Source organism: Salmo salar, chromosome ssa10 (assembly GCF_905237065.1).
Source record: "Salmo salar chromosome ssa10, Ssal_v3.1, whole genome shotgun sequence".
NCBI lineage: Eukaryota > Metazoa > Chordata > Actinopteri > Salmoniformes > Salmonidae > Salmo > Salmo salar.
Genome location: NC_059451.1, coordinates 52,645,929 through 52,667,954, shown reverse-complemented (window position 1 = coordinate 52,667,954; position 22,026 = coordinate 52,645,929). Strand labels below are relative to the sequence as shown.

The following is a 22,026-nucleotide window of genomic DNA, read 5'->3' as shown; positions in this document are numbered from 1 at the left end:
AGTATTCATCTGACAGTAGTCATCTCGTCCTCTCTCAGGATCAGTAGTATTCATCTGACAGTAGTCATCTCGTCCTCTCTCAGGAACAGTAGTATTCATCTGTCATCACAGTCATCTCGTCCTCTTTCAGGATCAGTAGTATTCATCTGTCACTACAGTCATCCCGTCCTCTCTCAGGATCAGTAGTATTCATCTGTCAGTAGTCATCCCGTCCTCTCTCAGGATCAGTAGTATTCATCTGTCAGTAGTCATCCCGTCCTTTCTCAGGATCAGTAGGATTCATCTGTCATTACAGTCATCTCTCAGGATCAGTAGTATTCATCTGTCATCACAGTCATCTCTCAGGATCAGTAGTATTCATCTGTCATCACAGTCATCTCGTCCTCTCTCAGGATCAGTAGGATTCATCTGTCATCACAGTCATCTCGTCCTCTCTCAGGATCAGTAGGATTCATCTGTCATTACAGTCATCTCGTCCTCTCTCAGCATCAGTAGTATTCATCTGTCATCACAGTCATCTCGTCCTCTCTCAGGATCAGTAGTATTCATCTGTCATCACAGTCATCTCGTCCTCTCTCAGGATCAGTAGGATTCATCTGTCATTACAGTCATCTCGTCCTCTCTCAGGATCAGTAGTATTCATCTGTCATCACAGTCATTTCGTCCTCTCAGGATCAGTAGGATTCATCTGTGATCACAGTCATCTCGTCCTATCTCAGGATCAGTAGGATTCATCTGTCATCACAGTCATCTCTCAGGATCAGTAGGATTCATCTGTCATCACAGTCATCTCGTCCTCTCTCAGGATCAGTAGGATTCATCTGTCATCACAGTCATCTCATCCTCTCTCAGGATCAGTAGGATTCATCTGTCATTACAGTCATCTCGTCCTCTCTCAGCATCAGTAGTATTCATCTGTCATCACAGTCATCTCGTCCTCTCTCAGGATCAGTAGGATTCATCTGTGATCACAGTCATCTCGTCATCTCTCAGGATCAGTAGTATTCATCTGTCATCACAGTCATCTCGTCCTCTCTCAGGATCAGTAGTATTCATCTGTCATCACAGTCATCTCGTCCTCTCTCAGGATCAGTAGGATTCATCTGTCATTACAGTCATCTCGACCTCTCTCAGGATCAGTAGTATTCATCTGTCATCACAGTCATTTCGTCCTCTCTCAGGATCAGTAGGATTCATCTGTGATCACAGTCATCTCGTCCTCTCTCAGGATCAGTAGGATTCATCTGTCATCACAGTCATCTCTCAGGATCAGTAGGATTCATCTGTCATCACAGTCATCTCGTCCTCTCTCAGGATCAGTAGTATTCATCTGTCATCACAGTCATCTCGTCCTCTCTCAGGATCAGTAGGATTCATCTGTGATCACAGTCATCTCTCAGGATCAGTAGGATTTATCTGTCATCACAGTCATCTCGTCCTCTCCCAGGATCAGCAGGATTCATCTGTCATCACAGTCATCTCGTCCTCTCTCAGGATCAGTAGGATTCATCTGTGATCACAGTCATCTCGTCCTCTCTCAGGATCAGTAGGATTCATCTTTCATCACAGTCATCTCTCAGGATCAGTAGGATTCAGCTGTCTTCACAGTCATCTCGTCCTCTCTCAGGATCAGTAGGATTCATCTGTCATCACAGTCACCTTGTCCTCTCTCAGGATCAGTAGGATTCATCTGTCATCACAGTCATCTCGTCATCTCTCAGACTCTCTGAGTATTATAGATTTAATCACAGCAATATTAAAACACGTTTCTAAGAGAATCCTTACTTGATATACAAACTAGATCAATATGAGACAATCTGGTGCTTACCGGTATCCAAGAGGGAATCTGGTGCTTACCGGTATCCAAGAGGGAATCTGGTGCTTACCGGTATCCAAGAGGGAATCTGGTGCTCACTGGTATCCAAGAGGGAATCTGGTGCTTACCGGTATCCAAGAGGGAATCTGGTGCTCACTGGTATCCAAGAGGGAATCTGGTGCTTACCGGTATCCAAGAGGGAATCTGGTGCTTACCGGTATCCAAGAGGCAATATGGTGCTTACCGGTATCCAAGAGAGAATCTGGTGCTTACCGGTATCCAAGAGAGAATCTGGTGCTTACCGGTATCCAAGAGAGAATCTGGTGCTTACCGGAATCCAAGAGGGAATCTGGTGCTTACCGGTATCCAAGAGAATGAGGGTGAAAATCCAGATAATATGGTAAAGGAGTTCAAGGTTAAAGCACTACAGATCCCAGGCGATATTGTCAACAAAATCAAACTTGAATGCGTACACTGTCTTGGTCAGAGAGGAGGACATCGATACGACCGCCCAATCGTTGCCAAATTTGTATCCTTTAAAGACAAATAATGGTTAAAAGCCTGGACATAAGACTCAGCATGAAAATAAGCATAAATGATCAATTCCTTAAGGAAATCACTGAACGGCGTAAAGTACTGTACCCACTCTTCATAGAAAATAAACTTAAAAGGGAGATGTGTAACTCTCATTGTTGATAATCTGGACATTGATAACCAACTGTTCTGAGACACCAAGACTACTCCATGACTGTTCAAAATAATAGAGCGTTCCCATAGAAGGGGCAAATAAAGGAACACTGTCACGTCCTGACCAGTATAAGGGTTATTTGTTATTGTAGTTTGGTCAGGACGTGGCAGAGGGTATTTGTTTTATGTGATTCGGGGTGGTGGTTTATTTAGTAGGGCGTTTGATTTATTATTTCCGGGTTTTTGGGTAATGTTCTATGTTTGTATTTCTATGTGGTCTCTGGTCTTTTGTATTTCTATGTCTGGTTTATTGGGGTTGGACTCTCAATTGGAGGCAGGTGTTTTCTCGTTGCCTCTGATTGGGAGTCCTATATATGGGTATGTGTTTGGTTTAGTGTTTGTGGGAGATTGTTTCTTGTTTTGCGTGTGTGAGCCTGACAAGACTGTTTTGTTGTTCGTTCATTCTTCATTTTGTTATTTTGGTGTTCACTTTATTTAAAAAAAAAAAATACAAGATGAGCATCCACATTCCTGCTGCGTTTTGGTCCTCCATTCCCGACGACAACCGTTACAGAATCTCCCACCACAAGTGGACCAAGTAGCGGAGTAAGGAGCAAGGGGAATTCAATATGGACTGGCGGGAGAAATGGACGTGGGAGCAGATTCTGGCCGGAGAGGGCCCATGGAGGAAGTCTAGTGAGGACCGGGAACGCTACCGGGGAACACGACTGGTGTTTAAGCCCGAGAGGCAGCCCCAATAATTTTTTTGGGGGGGGCACATGGGTAGTTTGGCTGGGCGAGGAGTGAGCCCCAGGCCAAATCCCCATACTTTTTCTGGGCAACCAGTGAATGGACAGGTCCTGTGTTTCGGGGTAATGGGTACTGTGGCGAGGCCAAGTATTTTTAGGCCGGTATGCGCAATACCAGCGCCCCGCATTTGCCAGGGGGAAGTGGGCATCCAGCCAGTAAGAGCGATGCCAGTTCTGCGCTCGAGACCGCCAGTACGCCTCTACGGTCCAGTGTGTCAGCCCTGTCCGACTCGTCCTGTTCCCGCTCCCTGCACTAGCCCTGAGGTGCGTGTTCCCAGGCTGATACCTCCAGTACCAGCACCACGCATCAGGCTTCCAGTGCGTCAGCCCAGTCTGACTCGTCCTGTTCCCGCTCCCCGCACTAGCCCTGAGGTGCGTGTTCCCAGGCTGATACCTCCAGTACCAGCACCATGCATCAGGCTTCCAGTGCGTCAGCCCTGTCCGACTCGGCCTGTTCCCGCTCCCCGCACTAGCCCTGAGGTGCGTGTTCCCAGGCGGATACCTCCAGTACCAGCACCACGCATCAGGCTTCCAGTGCGTCAGCCCAGTCCGACTCGGCCTGTTCCCGCTCCCCGCACTAGCCCTGAGGTGCGTGTTCCCAGGCGGATACCTCCAGTACCAGCACCACGCATCAGGCTTCCAGTGCGTCATATAATCTAATGTTTTGCTTTCGTTGTAAAGCCTTTTTGAAATCGGACAGTGTGGTTAGATTAACCTGTTAGGGCTAGGGGGCAGTATTGACACGGCTGGATAAAAAAACATACCCGATTTAATCTGGTTACCACTCCTACCCAGTAACTAGAATATGCATATACTTATTACATATGGATAGAAAACACCCTAAATTTTCTAAAACTGTTTGAATGGTGTCTGTGAGTATAACAGAACTCATTTGGCAGGCAAAACCCTGAGACATTTTCTGACAGGAAGTGGATACCTGATGTGTTGTATTACCTTTAAACCTATCCCATTGAAAAACACAGGGGCTGAGGAATATTTTGGCACTTCCTATTGCTTCCACTAGATGTCACCAGCCTTTACAAAGTGTTTTGAGTCTTCTGGAGGGAGATCTGACCGAACAAGAGCCATGGAACGATGATGGCCCATTAGACACCTGGCGCGCGAGTTCATGTTGGGTACCCTCGTTCCAATACGTTATAAAAGAGTATGCATTCGTCCACCTTGAATATTATTCATGTTCTGGTTAAAAAAGGCCCTAATGATTTATGCTATACAACGTTTGACATGTTTGAACGAACGTAAATATATTTTTTCCCCTCGTTCATGACGAGAAGTCCAGCTGGCTTAGATCATGTGCTAACAAGACGGAGATTTTTGGACATAAATGATGAGCTTTTTTGAACAAAACTACATTCGTTATGGACCTGTGATACCTGGAAGTGACATCTGATGAAGAGAATCAAAGGTAATGGATTATTTACATAGTATTTTCGATTTTAGATCTCCCCAACATGACGTCTAGTCTGTATCGCAACGCGTATTTTTCTGGGCGCAGTGCTCAGATTATTGCAAAGTGTGATTTCCCAGTAAGGTTATTTTTAAATCTGGCAAGTTGATTGCGTTCAAGAGATGTAAATCTATAATTCTTTAAATGACAATATAATATTTTACCAATGTTTTCTAATTTTAATTATTTAATTTGTGACGCTGACTTGACTGCCGGTTATTGGAGGGAAACGATTTCCTCAACATCAATGCCATAGTAAAACGCTGTTTTTGGATATAAATATGAACTTGATAGAACTAAAAATGCATGCATTGTCTAACATAATGTCCTAGGAGTGTCATCTGATGGAGATTGTAAAAGGTTAGTGCATCATTTTAGCTGGTTTTATGGTTTTGGTGACCCTGTCTTTGAATTGACAAAACATTACACACAACTCTTGTAAATGTACTGTCCTAACATACTCTAAATTTATGCTTTCGCCGTAAAACCTTTTTGAAATCGTAAAACGTGGTTAGATTAAGGAGATGTTTATCTTTCAAAGGGTGTAAAATAGTTGTATGTTTGAAAAATTTGAATTTTGACATTTATTTGGATTCAAATTTGCCGCTCTTGAAATGCACCTGCTGTTGATGGAGTGCACCACGGGTGGCACGCTAGCGTCCCACCTAGCCCATAGAGGTTAACGAGAGTCTTATCTTTAAAATGGTGTAAAATAGTCATATTTTTGAAAAACTGAAGTAATAGCATATCTAAGGATTTGAATAACGCGCCACAGGATTCAACTGGCTGTTGAGTAGGTGGGACGCAAGCGTCCCACCTAGCCCATAGAGGTTAAACAGCGGTTGACATGCTTCGAAGTACGGTAATGGAATATTTCGATTTTTTTTTGTCACGAATTGCGCCATGCTCGTCACACTTATTTACCCTTTCGGATAGTGTCTTGAACGCACGAACAAAACGCCGCTATTTGGATATATCAATGGATTATTTGGGACCAAACCAACATTTGTTATTGAAGTAGAAGTCCTGGGAGTGCATTCTGACGAAGAACAGCAAAGGTAATAACATTTTTCTTATAGTAAATCTGACTTTGGTGAGTGCTAAACTTGCTGGGTGTCTAAATAGCTAGCCCTGTGATGCCGGGCTATCTACTTAGAATATTGCAAAATGTGCTTTCACCGAAAAGCTATTTTAAAATCGGACATATCGAGTGCATAGAGGAGTTCTGTATCTATAATTCTTCAAATAATTGTTATGTTTTTTGTGAACGTTTATCGTGAGTAATTTAGTAAATTCACCGGCAGTGTTCGGTCGGAATGCTAGTCACATGCTAATGTAAAAAGCTGGTTTTTGATATAAATATGAACTTGATTGAACAAAACATGCATGTATTGTATAACATAATGTCCTAGGGTTGTCATCTGATGAAGATCATCAAAGGTTAGTGCTGCATTTAGCTGTGGTTTGGGTTTATGTGACATTATATGCTAGCTTGAAAAATGGGTGTCTGATTATTTCTGGCTGGGTACTCTGCTGACATAATCTAATGTTTTGCTTTCGTTGTAAAGCCTTTTTGAAATTGGACAGTGTGGTTAGATTAACGAGAGTCTTGTCTTTAAAATGGTGTAAAATAGTCATATGTTTGAAAAATTGAGGTTTTTGCATTTTTGAGGTATTTGAATATCGCGCCACGGGATTACACTGGCTGTTGAGTAGCGTCCCACCTAGCCCATAGAGGTTGAGGTTTAGCCCTACCCATCTGTAATGGGTGCGTGCTGGTGGCAGGGAAGTCAGGCGCAGGAGAACAAACTTGGTATGAACGGAGTCGTTTAAGTGCTCACAAAACTCCAAAAACCAAAATATACAAAATAATAAAAGTGAGTACAAAACCTGTCGCACACCAGAACATAACTTGCACATAACATACAATCAAACAATCACCGACAAGGACATAAGGGGAAACAGAAGGTTAAATACACAACATGTAATTGATGGGATTGGAACCAGGTGTGAAGGAAGACAAGACAAAACCAATGGAAAATGAAAAATGGATCAGCGATGGCTAGAAGGTCGATGACGTCGACCGCCGAACACCGCCCGAACCAAGGAGAGGGACCGACTTCGGCGGAACCATCTCTTTAAGGATTCACATGTGAGGCCATGTACTAAACAACCAAAGATTTGAAGACTGAAGGCTGGTTTATACTACCACGGGTGTGTTCGTAAATTTAATCTGAAGTGCCAGAGTGCGCTCTGGGCGTTCGTAAACTCAGAGTGTCTGTAAATTCAGAGCGTTTCAGTCTCGGGGCATTCAGAGCGCACACTGGACACGCTATCGCTCTGATCACTGTATTTTCTTTCGACTCTGCCAGAATTTTCTCTATCTCTTTAGCAATCATACTCTAATTCTACTGATTTCAAAACTCGTTCTTCCAGAAAGTGGAGAGAAACACTTACACAGTTCTACTAAGTGATATCTTTAAAAAAATCTGCATTAGAAATAATTACCTACACATACTGACCAGCTCATGTTATAGACAGAAGCATGCTACATGGCAGACCAATCTAAACTCATCTCTCAGCATGTCCAGCCCACTCATTATCTCAGCTAATCATGACTAGCAGGAAGGTTGCTCACTTTTTCCGTGGCTAAACCAACTAGGCTCGTAATTTAACAATTTTATTCGTATTTACAGATGGCATACATGTTTGTTATTAAGGCACATGAAGGTTCACATGTTCCAGAAGGCATTTCTGCCAAAAAAAACGCATTTTGATAAAAATGTAAGTTTAAGTTAAAATGGCTCTCCTGTGAAGTAGTGAGCCGCGACATACACCTAGTATCCTGAAACGAGTCACAAATGTTATATAGATAAATGACAGCATCAGAAGAAGGACAAAAACTTCTATAATAAATCCCCAAAATACAAGGAACTGGAACACTAAAGTACTTAAAAGCCTGAAATTAGTCAAGAATCAACAAGGTGGAAATAAAAACACTATAAAAAGAAGGCATAGAAGGGGGTGCAGTCGTGTTGGGAGATGGGAGTGCCCATGTGTCTGCGTGAGTCTAATGAGAAGAAAGTGAGTGAGTGAGTGAGTGAGTGAGTGAGTGAGTGAGTGAGTGAGTGAGTGAGTGAGTGAGTGAGTGAGTGAGTGAGTGAGTGAGTGAGAAAAGCGGGTGTGAATGTCTGAGTCCATGCGTGTCTGCGAGTAAGAGTTGTACCATAGAGACTGAGTTTCCACTTTTGCACAGAGATGGGAAATACATTTACAAATAAATAATAAAATAATAAAGTAAACAAAAGCTGTGAAACTTCAGAAACTTATTTTTGTCCTATCATTTATTTATTTTATTTAACTAGGCAAGTCAGTTAAGAACAAATTCTTATTTACAATGACGGCCTACCCCGGCCAAACCCTAACGACGCTGGGCCAATTGTGCGCCGCCCTATGGGACTCCCAATCAATGCTGGTTGTGATACAGCCTGGAATCGAACCAGGGTCTGTAGTGACGCCTCTAGCACTGAGATGTAGTGCCTTAGACCTCTGCGCCACTCGGGATCATGATGGAACGGTGCCAACCCCTACCTACCCTAGACACCCATCTGAGCCACCCACCCACCAGACATCCTTGCCTGTTTGATAGGCCTACTGCAAGTAGCCTATGTAGCCAAGACAGAAGCAATGAATAATCTAGACACAAAACAAAAAGAGAACTTATTCAGGAAAGATCAGGTTTCATTTATTTAAAAAAAAATAACAACAGACAAAATTGGATGGAGAATGGCGATTTTTTTTTTCCTTCCCTAAGCGAACAAAAATAACCTACAGAAAATAGCTACAAACAATGGAGAAATCCTTATCTCACCAAAGGAGATATTGAATGAGGGAGTAAAATATTTAAAACAAGTTCCTCCAACCTCATTTGATGATGGGTTTTGAGTGAGATCTTGTGATGTCACAGGACAAACTATGGTTGGCAATTGATTCCTTTCAGATGGGGAAAACCACCTAGCCTCGGTGGCATTCCAAGAGATATATCAAACTTTTTATGAACTACTGAAAGATTCATTACTATCATGTTTTAATTACTAATATATGAAGCGAATTGTCTGACACACAAAAAGAGGGACTGATCTCGCTCCTACTGAATCAGGAACTAGGGGGCAGAACAAAGACCCTGTCTCTTTAAAAAATTGGAGTGTCCTCACCCTTCAATGTTATGATGCAAAAATATTGGCAAAATGTATTGATCATATAATTAAAAAGGTCCTATCAGACATTATTCATCACGATCAGGCGGGATTCTTAAAAGGCAAATATATTGGAGTCAACATTAGACAACTACCAGAAATAATTGAAAACTTTGAGAACGCAGGGAAACCAGGTATAATCTTGAAATCAGATTTTCCTTTAATTTTTTACTTTGGAGAATCTCTCATAAAATGGCTAAAAGTAATGTACAACAATCCTTCTGAGAAATTTGAATTGTCAAGAGGTGTAAAATAAGGTTGTCCTCTGACACTATACTTATTAGGGCCATTGAACTGTTAGCTATAAAAAAAGTTATGGTTGAGAGGGATGAAGCAAAAGGAATGGGAAATACAGTGCCTTCTGAAAGTATTCAGACCCCTTGACTTTATTCCCTGTGTTCTTGGGGACCATCTATGCTGCAAACATTTTGTTATGTTACATTTTGTTACTTTACAGCCTTATTCTAAAATGGATGAAATAAAAACAATCCTCAGAAATCTACACACAATATCCCATAATGACAAAGCAAAAACAGGTAATTCTAAATTACTGCTAATTTATATAATTTTCTTTTTAAATAAACGTATTCTATAAATATTCAGACCCTTTCCTATGAGACTCGAAATTGAGCTCAGGTGCATCCTGTTTCATTGATCATCCTTGAGATGTTTCTACAACTTGATTGGAGTCCACCTGTGGTAAATTCAACTGATTGGACAAGATTTGGAAAGGCACACGCCTGTCTATATGAGGTCTCACAGCAAAAAACAAGCCATGATGTCAAAGGAATTGTCTGTAGAGCTCCGAGACAGGATTGTGCCAAGGCACAGATCTTTGGATGGGTACCAAAGAATGTCTGCAGCATTGAAGGTCCCCAAGAACAAAGTGGCCTCCATAATTTTTAAATGGAAGAAGTTAGGAACCACCAAGACTCTTCCTAGAGCTGGCTGCCCGGCCAAACTGAGCAATCAGGGGAGAAGGGCCTTGGTCAGGGAGGTGGCCAAGAACCCAATGGTCACTCTGACAGAGTGCTAGAGTTCATCTGTGGAGATGGGAGAACCTTCCAGAAGGACAACCATCTCTTCAGCACTCCACCAATCAGGCCTTTATGGTTGAGTGGCCAGACGGAAGCCACTCCTCAGTAAAAGGCACATGACAGCCCGCTTGGAGTTTGGCAAAAGGCACATAAAGACTCTCAACAAGATTATCTGGTCTGATGAAACCAAGATTGACCTATTTGGCCTGAATGCCAAGTGTCTCGTCTGGAGGAAACCTGGCAGCATTCCTACAGTGAAGCATGGTGGTGGCAGTATCATGATGTGGGAATGTTTTTCAGGGGCAGGGACTGGGAGACTAGTCAGGATTGAGGGAAAGATGAATGGAGCAAAGTACAGAGAGATCCTCAATGAAAACCTGCTGCAGATCGCTCAGGACCTGACTGGGGAGAAGGTTCACCTTCCAAAAGGACAATGACCCTAAGTACACAGCCAAGACAACACAGCAGTGGCTTCGGGACAAGTCTCTGAATGTCCTTGAGTGGCCCAGCCAGAGCCTGGAATTGAAACCGATCAGACATCTCTAGAGAGACCTGTGCAGCAATGCTCCCCATCCAACCTGACAGAGCTTAAGAGGATCTGCAGGGAAGAATGAGAGAAACTCTCCAAATACAGGTGTGCCAAGCTTGTAGCGTCATACCCAAGAAGACTTGAAGCTGTAATTGCTGCCAAAGGTGCTTCAACAAAGTACTGAGTAAAGGGTCTGAATACTTATGTAAATGTGATATTTCCAGGTTTTTTTTGCAAAAAAAAAAAGCTTTTTGTTTTGTCATTATGGGGTATTGTGTGTAGATTGATGAGGGGGGAAAACACTATTTAATCCATTTTAGAATAAGGCTGTTAACGTAAGAAAATGTGGAAAAAGTCAAGTGGTCTGAATACTTTCTGAGTGCACTGTAAGTCTAATGATAACATTAAGGAGCTAAAAATGTATGGATTAGAGACAAAAATATCAATGTATGCTGACGATTCAAGTTTTCTCTTGAGTCCTCAATCAATAACCTTGAAGGGCCTTATTGAGGACCTGGAGAAGATTTCCAGTTTATCTGGTCTAAAACCCAACTATGATAAGAGTACTATATTAGAGATTGGGTATCTAAAAGATACCACATTTTTAACTGCCATGTGGTCTCCCGATTAAATGGTGTTGATGTCAGAAAAGTCAATGAAAGGTGACCAAAACGCAGCTGGCATAGTGCTCATCTTCTTTTATTATTAATAAAGTGAACACTTAAACGAAAACAACAAATCGACAATCAACAGTTCTGCAAGGTACACAGACTATACAGAAAGCAACCACCCACAAAAACACAGGAAAAACAGTCTGCCTAAGTATGGCTTCCAATCAGAGACAACGAAAGGCACCTGCCTCTGATTGGAAGCCATACTTGGCCACACATAGAAAAAGAAACATAGAGATAGAAAACTAGAACCAAAATCCCCTAGAACCAAAAAACCCCAAAACACACAAAACAAACACCCCCTGCCACGCCCTGACCATAATACAATTACAAATGACCCCTTTACTGGTCAGGACGTGACAGTACCCCCCCCCCCAACCCCCCCCCAAAGGTGCAGACCCCGACTGCACCTCCAAAACAAAAAAAACCCACAAAACCAACCCCAAACCTAAAGGGAGGGAAGGGAGGATGGCCACCGTCAACGACGGTTCCTGTGCTACACCCCCCCCGTCGCCAATCCTCCCACTACGGAGGTGGCTCTGGGCGTAGCTCCCGTTCCGAAGACTCTGGGCTGAGAGGCGTCGCTGGAGGCCCCGGGCTGAGAGGCGTCGCTGGAGGTCTGGCGCTCAGGGCTGGCACAACCCGCCCCGGCCCAATGCTGACTATAGCCCAGTAAGGGCGGAGCGCTGGCAACGGACGAACTGGGCTGTGCTGGGGAATGCGGCGCACCGTACCTGGAGCAGGCGTAGGATATCCTGGGCCCAGGATTCTCCCTGGAGGTCTGACACTTACAGCCAGCATAACCCGTCCTGGCTCCATGCTCACTCAAGCCCGGCAAGGGCGAAGCGCTGGCACAGGACGAACTGGGCTGTGCTGGGGAATGCAGGGTATCGTGCGTGGAGCAGGCGTGGGATATCCTGGGCCGAGGAGCCGCACTGGAGGCCAGATATGCTGCGCCGGCGCACTTTTCCCTGGCTGCCGGCTAGCTGTCGCACGACAACGTTGCGGAGCCTGTACTGACCGCACCGGGCTCTGAGTGCTTATGGGCGACATAGTGCGCATACCTCCATGCTGCCTAGCTCCTCCCTCTGTGCGTCTGCTCCGTCGTGCGCTCTCCACTAGTCCCTTTCTCCGGAATCCAGCGTCGTCATCCGCTCTTGTCTCCTCGACCGGCTCTGGTTTCCTCCATGGCTCCCTCCGAATTCCCGGGAAGTTAGGTCAGGGTTCCCCCCTGACCTAGCAACACTCCCCTTATGCCTCTCCACCTCCTGAATAGGAGGATACAATGAATCGTACCTCCGTCGTTCCCTCTTCGCTTCCTCCAGCTCCGCCTTCGGGTGCTGGTACTCCCCAGCCTGGCTCCATGGACCCTTGCCATCGAGGATCTCCTCCCACGTCCATGACTCCAAATACTTCTCCTGCTGCTTCTTCCTCCGCTGCTTGGTCCTTCTTTGGTGGGTGGTTCTGTCAGAAGAGTCGATGAAAGGTGACCAAAACGCTTTCCCGAAAGAGTTGAGTGATAGAAAAATATATATGATCTTGAAACCGTGGAAACATCTGTCCATCTTTGGGAAAATGACCCTGATTAATTCTTTAGTGATGTCGCAGTTAACATATTTATTAATGGCTCTACTAACTCCCAGAGAATCCTTTGTCAAATCATGTGACACATTTTTTTTTTCATTTCATTTGGATTGGCAAACCAGATAAAGTTAAAACGGGCATATTTATATAATGAACATGAGTTCTGAGGGTTAAAGGCATTAACTGCCAGGCCGCAGTTGTAAATGAGAACTTGTTCTCAACTAGCCTACCTAGTTACCTGGTTAAATAAAGGTGAAAAAAAATTACATTAAAAATTAAACTTCTCTCCTAAAGCCTAACGAAATTATATATAAATCCAAACTGGTTTTCCAGCAGTCTACTAAGAAAAACAAAAAGGGGTCTTTTTTGCCGCTATACAGATTAAAACCAACCATTTCCGGTGAATTGACAATTGATCCCTCTTTAAAGTACCCTCCTTTTTAAACAAAGCTATACAACGTTGGTTAAAATTACAATTTCATCCTCCAGAAGAGGCAGAACAAATATTACAGCAACTAATATGGCTAAACTGATAGAGGAAAGAACCCTTTTCTTGGGACATTTTTTTTAAGGAAGGTATCATGTTCATGAATGACATTGTAAATAAGGAAGGTAAAATTATGGCACACAACCAGTTAACAAAGGTGTATGGAGATGTATGCTCAATACAAAAATATAACCAACTCATCGCAGCTCTGCCGCAAAAATACACACACACACACACACACACACACACACACACACACACACACACACACACACACACACACACACATACGCACACACACTGTGTCGGTCCTCTCGGCTGATAATGGCTAGCGACAGGACCCTGTCTGTGTCTCTCTTCTGTCTGTGTGTAAAAGGATCACATCAACACCTCCAACACCTCGCCAACCAGAGGAGGGGAAAAACACAGAGGAAGAGGGGTGATGGAGAGATCAGAGTGACAGGCAACAGAGAGAGAGAGGGAGAGGGAGGTGTTGAGAGATAGATAGATATGCTGAAGGTAACACTAGGCAGAGTGCAGATGCAGAGAATGAGAGAGAGTTGTTATGGTGATAGCTTGGTGGTGACATCACCTCAACGACCACCTTTGAACCCTGAACAGAGGGCTTCCACACTCACCATCATTTTTCTCTCTCTCTCTCTCTCTCTCTCTCTCTCTCTCTCTCTCTCTCAGTCTGTGTGCCTGTTTCACACATGAAATCGTTTTCTGACCTCTTCTTATTTCATACGCAATCATCCATGACACCATATGACAATAGTTAAAATAACTAAGATCACCAAATAAGAGGCAGGTAACAGAACACATTCAAACCAAACTTCATTCATCTAAACCAAGACACAGAACAGGCCCAGTCTGTTCCCCTTATAGGAGCCCCCTGACCAAAACACGCCCCCCCCCCCCAAACCCGCTCTACTTTGTAACACTTACAGCCCACATTCTGACTTACAGTAACAGCTATCAGCCAATTCAAACAGTATCATAAACCACAAGTCTATAAACAGCCCTCACATACCATAAAGCACATATTACAAAATAACCACCGAACATACTGCAGTAAAGGAACTCATCAAATGAAAACAAAGCCCAGAACAGAAGAACGCATCTATCCAGATGCTTAAAGGGATAGACAGAGACATATCCATGACTTCATCTGACTCTGGGTAAGTAGCAAAAGATCATACTATAAACAACAAAACAACAGCCCATAAAACGACACTGAATACAAAAAGACAGTTTAAAGACAGTGTCTTTAACCCCGTTTGAAAACAACATTTTCAGGACTTCGCAGTGTTGCAAACGTGTTACCAAACACACACACACACACACACACACACACTATAAACCACACACACACCACACACACCACACAATCCTATAGATCCCCTCTGCACTGCCACTGAATGCCTGAATAAATTCATCTCCCTGATATCTGGTCTTTACTATTCACCTCCCTGATCTATAGTCTTTACTATTCACCTCCCTGATCTATAGTCTTTACTATTCATCTCCCTGATCTATAGTCTTTACTATTCACCTCCCTGGTATCTGGTCTTTACTATTCACCTCCCTGATCTATAGTCTTTACTATTCACCTCCCTGATCTATAGTCTTTACTATTCACCTCCCTGATCTATAGTCTTTACTATTCATCTCCCTGATCTATAGTCTTTACTATTCACCTCCCTGATCTATAGTCTTTACTATTCACCTCCCTGATCTATAGTCTTTACTATTCACCTCCCTGATCTATAGTCTTTACTAATCACCTCCCTGATCTATAGTCTTTACTATTCACCTCCCTGGTATCTGGTCTTTACTATTCACCTCCCTGATCTATAGTCTTTACTATTCACCTCCCTGATATATGGTCTTTACTAATCACCTCCCTGATCTATAGTCTTTACTATTCATCTCCCTGATATATGGTCTTTACTAATCACCTCCCTGATCTATAGTCTTTACTATTCACCTCCCTGATCTATAGTCTTTACTATTCACCTCCCTGATCTATAGTCTTTACTATTCACCTCCCTGATCTATAGTCTTTACTATTCACCTCCCTGATCTATAGTCTTTACTATTCACCTCCCTGGTATCTGCTCTTTACTATTCACCTCCCTGATCTATAGTCTTTACTATTCACCTCCCTGATATATGGTCTTTACTAATCACCTCCCTGATCTATAGTCTTTACTATTCACCTCCCTGGTATCTGGTCTTTACTATTCACCTCCCTGATCTATAGTCTTTACTATTCACCTCCCTGGTATCTGGTCTTTACTATGCACCTCCCTGATCTATAGTCTTTACTAATCACCTCCCTGATCTATAGTCTTTACTATTCACCTCCCTGATCTATAGTCTTTACTAATCACCTCCCTGATCTATAGTCTTTACTAATCACCTCCCTGATCTATAGTCTTTACTATTCACCTCCCTGATCTATAGTCTTTACTATTCACCTCCCTGATCTATAGTCTTTACTAATCACCTCCCTGATCTATAGTCTTTACTATTCACCTCCCTGATCTATAGTCTTTACTATTCACCTCCCTGATCTATAGTCTTTACTATTCACCTCCCTGGTATCTGGTCTTTACTATTCACCTCCCTGATCTATAGTCTTTACTATTCACCTCCCTGATCTATAGTCTTTACTAATCACCTCCCTGATCTATAGTCTTTACTATTCACCTCCCTGATCTATAGTCTTTACTATTCACCTCCCTGATCTATAGTCTTTACTATTCATCTCCCTGATATATGGTCTTTACTATTCACCTCCCTGATCTATAGTCTTTACTATTCACCTCCCTGATCTATAGTCTTTACTATTCACCTCCCTGATCTATAGTCTTTACTATTCACCTCCCTGATATATGGTCTTTACTATTCACCTCCCTGGTATCTGGTCTTTACTATTCACCTCCCTGATCTATAGTCTTTACTATTCACCTCCCTGATCTATAGTCTTTACTAATCACCTCCCTGATCTATAGTCTTTACTATTCACCTCCCTGATCTATAGTCTTTACTATTCACCTCCCTGATCTATAGTCTTTACTATTCACCTCCCTGGTATCTGGTCTTTACTATTCACCTCCCTGATCTATAGTCTTTACTATTCACCTCCCTGATCTATAGTCTTTACTATTCACCTCCCTGATCTATAGTCTTTACTATTCACCTCCCTGATCTATAGTCTTTACTATTCACCTCCCTGATCTATAGTCTTTACTATTCACCTCCCTGATCTATAGTCTTTACTATTCACCTCCCTGATCTATAGTCTTTACTAATCACCTCCCTGATCTATAGTCTTTACTATTCACCTCCCTGGTATCTGGTCTTTACTATTCACCTCCCTGATCTATAGTCTTTACTATTCACCTCCCTGATATATGGTCTTTACTAATCACCTCCCTGATCTATAGTCTTTACTATTCATCTCCCTGATATATGGTCTTTACTAATCACCTCCCTGATCTATAGTCTTTACTATTCACCTCCCTGATCTATAGTCTTTACTATTCACCTCCCTGATCTATAGTCTTTACTATTCACCTCCCTGATCTATAGTCTTTACTATTCACCTCCCTGATCTATAGTCTTTACTATTCACCTCCCTGGTATCTGCTCTTTACTATTCACCTCCCTGATCTATAGTCTTTACTATTCACCTCCCTGATATATGGTCTTTACTAATCACCTCCCTGATCTATAGTCTTTACTATTCACCTCCCTGGTATCTGGTCTTTACTATTCACCTCCCTGATCTATAGTCTTTACTATTCACCTCCCTGGTATCTGGTCTTTACTATGCACCTCCCTGATCTATAGTCTTTACTAATCACCTCCCTGATCTATAGTCTTTACTATTCACCTCCCTGATCTATAGTCTTTACTATTCACCTCTCTGATCTATAGTCTTTACTATTCACCTCCCTGATCTATAGTCTTTACTATTCACCTCTCTGATCTATAGTCTTTACTATTCACCTCCCTGATCTATAGTCTTTACTAATCACCTCCCTGATCTATAGTCTTTACTAATCACCTCCCTGATCTATAGTCTTTACTATTCACCTCCCTGATCTATAGTCTTTACTATTCACCTCCCTGATCTATAGTCTTTACTATTCACCTCCCTGATCTATAGTCTTTACTATTCACCTCCCTGATCTATAGTCTTTACTAATCACCTCCCTGATCTATAGTCTTTACTATTCACCTCCCTGATCTATAGTCTTTACTATTCACCTCCCTGATCTATAGTCTTTACTATTCACCTCCCTGATCTATAGTCTTTACTAATCACCTCCCTGATCTATAGTCTTTACTATTCACCTCCCTGATATATGGTCTTTACTAATCACCTCCCTGATCTATAGTCTTTACTATTCACCTCCCTGGTATCTGGTCTTTACTATTCACATCCCTGATCTATAGTCTTTACTATTCACCTCCCTGGTATCTGGTCTTTACTATGCACCTCCCTGATCTATAGTCTTTACTAATCACCTCCCTGATCTATAGTCTTTACTATTCACCTCCCTGATCTATAGTCTTTACTATTCACCTCCCTGATCTATAGTCTTTACTATTCACCTCCCTGATATATGGTCTTTACTATTCACCTCCCTGATCTATAGTCTTTACTATTCACCTCCCTGGTATCTGGTCTTTACTATTCACCTCCCTGATCTATAGTCTTTACTATTCACCTCCCTGGTATCTGGTCTTTACTATTCACCTCCCTGATCTATAGTCTTTACTATGCACCTCCCTGATCTATAGTCTTTACTAATCACCTCCCTGATCTATAGTCTTTACTATTCACCTCCCTGATATATGGTCTTTACTATTCACCTCCCTGATCTATAGTCTTTATTATTCACCTCCCTGGTATCTGGTCTTTACTATTCACCTCCCTGATCTATAGTCTTTACTATTCACCTCCCTGATCTATAGTTTTTACTATTCACCTCCCTGATCTATAGTCTTTACTATTCACCTCCCTGGTATCTGGTCTTTACTATTCACCTCCCTGATCTATAGTCTTTACTAATCACCTCCCTGATCTATAGTTTTTACTATTCACCTCCCTGATCTATAGTCTTTACTATTCACCTCCCTGATATATGGTCTTTACTATTCACCTCCCTGATCTATAGTCTTTACTATTCACCTCCCTGATCTATAGTCTTTACTATTCACCTCCGTGATCTATAGTCTTTGCTATTCATCTCCCTGATATATGGTCTTTACTAATCACCTCCCTGATCTATAGTCTTTACTATTCACCTCCCTGGTATCTGGTCTTTACTATTCAGCTCCCTGATCTATAGTCTTTACTATTCACCTCCCTGATCTATAGTCTTTACTATTCACCTCCCTGATCTATAGTCTTTACTATTCACCTCCGTGATCTATAGTCTTTACTATTCATCTCCCTGATATATGGTCTTTACTATTCACCTCCCTGATCTATAGTCTTTACTATTCACCTCCCTGATCTATAGTCTTTACTAATCACCTCCCTGATCTATAGTCTTTACTAATCACCTCCCTGATCTATAGTCTTTACTATTCACCTCCCTGATCTATAGTCTTTACTATTCACCTCCCTGATCTATAGTCTTTACTATTCACCTCCCTGATCTATAGTCTTTACTATTCACCTCCCTGATCTATAGTCTTTACTATTCACCTCCCTGATCTATAGTCTTTACTATTCACCTCCCTGGTATCTGGTCTTTACTATTCACCTCCCTGATCTATAGTCTTTACTATTCACCTCCCTGATCTATAGTCTTTACTAATCACCTCCCTGATCTATAGTCTTTACTATTCACCTCCCTGATCTATAGTCTTTACTATTCACCTCCCTGATCTATAGTCTTTACTATTCATCTCCCTGATATATGGTCTTTACTATTCACCTCCCTGATCTATAGTCTTTACTATTCACCTCCCTGATCTATAGTCTTTACTATTCATCTCCCTGATCTATAGTCTTTACTATTCACCTCCCTGATATATGGTCTTTACTATTCACCTCCCTGGTATCTGGTCTTTACTATTCACCTCCCTGATCTATAGTCTTTACTATTCACCTCCCTGATCTATAGTCTTTACTAATCACCTCCCTGATCTATAGTCTTTACTATTCACCTCCCTGATCTATAGTCTTTACTATTCACCTCCCTGATCTATAGTCTTTACTAATCACCTCCCTGATCTATAGTCTTTACTATTCACCTCCCTGATCCACGATCTTTACTCTTAGGAGTATGTCCGTCAGTCTCCCAGTCCTGCAGTACTCACAGTGCATATAACCCAGCTCCCTTCTGTCCCAGTCCTGCAGTACTCACAGTGCATATAACCCAGCTCCCTTCTGTCCCAGTCCTGCAGTACTCACAGTGCATATAACCCAGCTCCCTTATGGGGCTTCCAGATGAGGCTGATGCCATAGGGTGCCACATGGCTCCAGAGAGGGTGGAGAGGGGTGCCAGCCGAACCACCTTGCCAAAGAACAGAGCCTCCCTAGCAGCTGGAGAGAAGGACGTACTCTGACTCCTGCTCCTGCTCCGACAGGAGAGAGAGACGAGAGGGCAGAGAGGGAGGGATAGAGGAAAGAGAGGGAGGGAGGGACGAAGGGAAAAGGAGGGAGCGAGGCAAAGTCCACCCACGTCGTTTATGGGATTAACCAGATTATTCTCTGATCAATCCCAGAGGAACCGTTTGCAGTAGTGGATCAACTCGTTTAACTCTACAATTCCTCCCCTCTATATCTGAAAGGAGGATCTCTCTTTTCACTCTCCTCTCTTCTTTAGGCACGTCCGTAAGTTCCCAGGATGCCTTTTTTTGTAATTAGGGCAGCATACATGCCTGTTAGCGCTGTGTTGGCACACTGCACGTCGCCTGTGTGTGTGTCCCTGTCACTCCGTGCCTTAGAGCCAAAAGAGTCCAGCATGGTGTATGTGTGTGTGTGTGTGTGTGTGTGTGTGTGTGTGTGTGTGTGTGTGTGTGTGTGTGTGTGTGTGTGTGTGTGCACATGCACGAGTGTGTATGTGCGTGTCGTCTAACAAGCCTTGCATTCCTGGAACTGTCTATTCCTATGTATGTGTCTCGGTGCAGAAAACAGTATGGACCTAGAGCGAAATGTGTGCACTCAAAACAAGACCCAAGACCAAGACATTTAAAGGAACACACACTGAAAATCAACGACAATGAATGAATTCCTTCAGCAGCCCATAGCACCTGACTGACAGTGGAGTTAAGCTAGCAGGCCTGGAGGCTCTGCTCCCTATAGAGTAGAGACCGGAGCAGCTTTCATACCAGTCTATTACACCCAACAAGTCTTCAGGGAACAGCTCAAATAATACACACCTCTTCAAATTCATGTGGAGTTGGAATAATAAGCGATGACCCACATAAAACACGTCGCCCTGAAAGACATAATTAGCATTCATAAAGACATTTAGCACATTGAGTGGTTAATGTGTGGTATACCACACTAATGTGTTTCCTCATTGGCGAAATTAAACCTTGAATTCAAAACAAAGCTTTTAGGGTAATAATGATGTGTGTGTGTGTGTGTGTGTGTGTGTGTGTGTGTGTGTGTGTGTGTGTGTGTGTGTGTGTGTGTGTGTGTGTGTGTGTGTGTGTGTGTGTGTGTGTGTGTGTGTGTGTGTGTGTGTGTGTGTGTGTGTGTGTGTGTGTGTGTGTGTGTGTGTGTGTGTGTTTCCCTAAAATCACTGACAGAAGAAGCTGACTCACATAGGCTTTTACTTCAAGTTGATCTGAGGAGGTACGAGGAGTAGGCCGTTTAGTTTTCATACCTCCCTCTGTCCCTGAGGTACGAGGAGTAGGCCGTTTAGTTTTCATACCTCCCTCTGTCCCTGAGGTACGAGGAGCAGGCCGTTTAGTTTTCATACCTCCCTCTGTCCCTGAGGTACGAGGAGCAGGCCGTTTAGTTTTCATACCTCCCTCTGTCCCTGAGGTACGAGGAGCAGGCCGTTTAGTTTTCATACCTCCCTCTGTCCCTGAGGTACGAGGAGCAGGCAGTTTAGTTTTCATACCTCCCTCTGTCCCTGAGGTACGAGGAGCAGGCCGTTTAGTTTTCATACCTCCCTCTGTCCCTGAGGTACGAGGAGCAGGCCGTTTAGTTTTCATACCTCCCTCTGTCCCTGAGGTACGAGGAGCAGGCCGTTTAGTTTTCATACCTCCCTCTGTCCCTGAGGTACGAGGAGCAGGCCGTTTAGTTTTCATACCTCCCTCTGTCCATGTTCTCTAATACCACTGGCTGAACACTGTGAACACTGTGTATTTTGGCAGGGAGGAGGACTCAAACATGTGACATCTTTTGTACCCCTGTGTGTTTTCAAGGAAAATAACTGACAGACAGGGGGAATAGATACCAGAGAAATAAAAAAAACAGAGGACTTGATAGACAGGGATAATAGATACCAGAGAAATAAAATAAAAATGATAAGACTGACAGACAGGGATAATAGATACCAGAGAAATAAAATAAAAATGATAAGACTGACAGACAGGGATAATAGATATCAGAGAAATAAAAAAAACAGAGGACTTGATAGACAGGGATAATAGATACCAGAGAAATACATTTTTTTTTTTAAAGGACAGTCAGCT

General features: G+C 42.9%; 1 protein-coding gene across 5 annotated transcripts in view; it reads right to left on the bottom strand.

The window, feature by feature from the left end:
- The window catches only part of rxrgb (retinoid X receptor, gamma b), a 132,934-nt gene that overhangs the window by 90,040 nt on the left and 20,868 nt on the right, over positions 1–22,026 (bottom strand). For 2 of the 5 annotated variants that reach the window (XM_045687935.1, XM_045687936.1), the window contains exon 1: positions 19,787–20,027. The exons of 2 other annotated variants lie outside the window; for them this stretch is intronic. In XM_045687935.1, coding sequence (XP_045543891.1) covers positions 19,787–19,850 — 64 coding nt within the window. In that variant the 5' untranslated portion in view covers positions 19,851–20,027. One more of the 5 variants, XM_045687939.1, reaches the window with a different exon arrangement.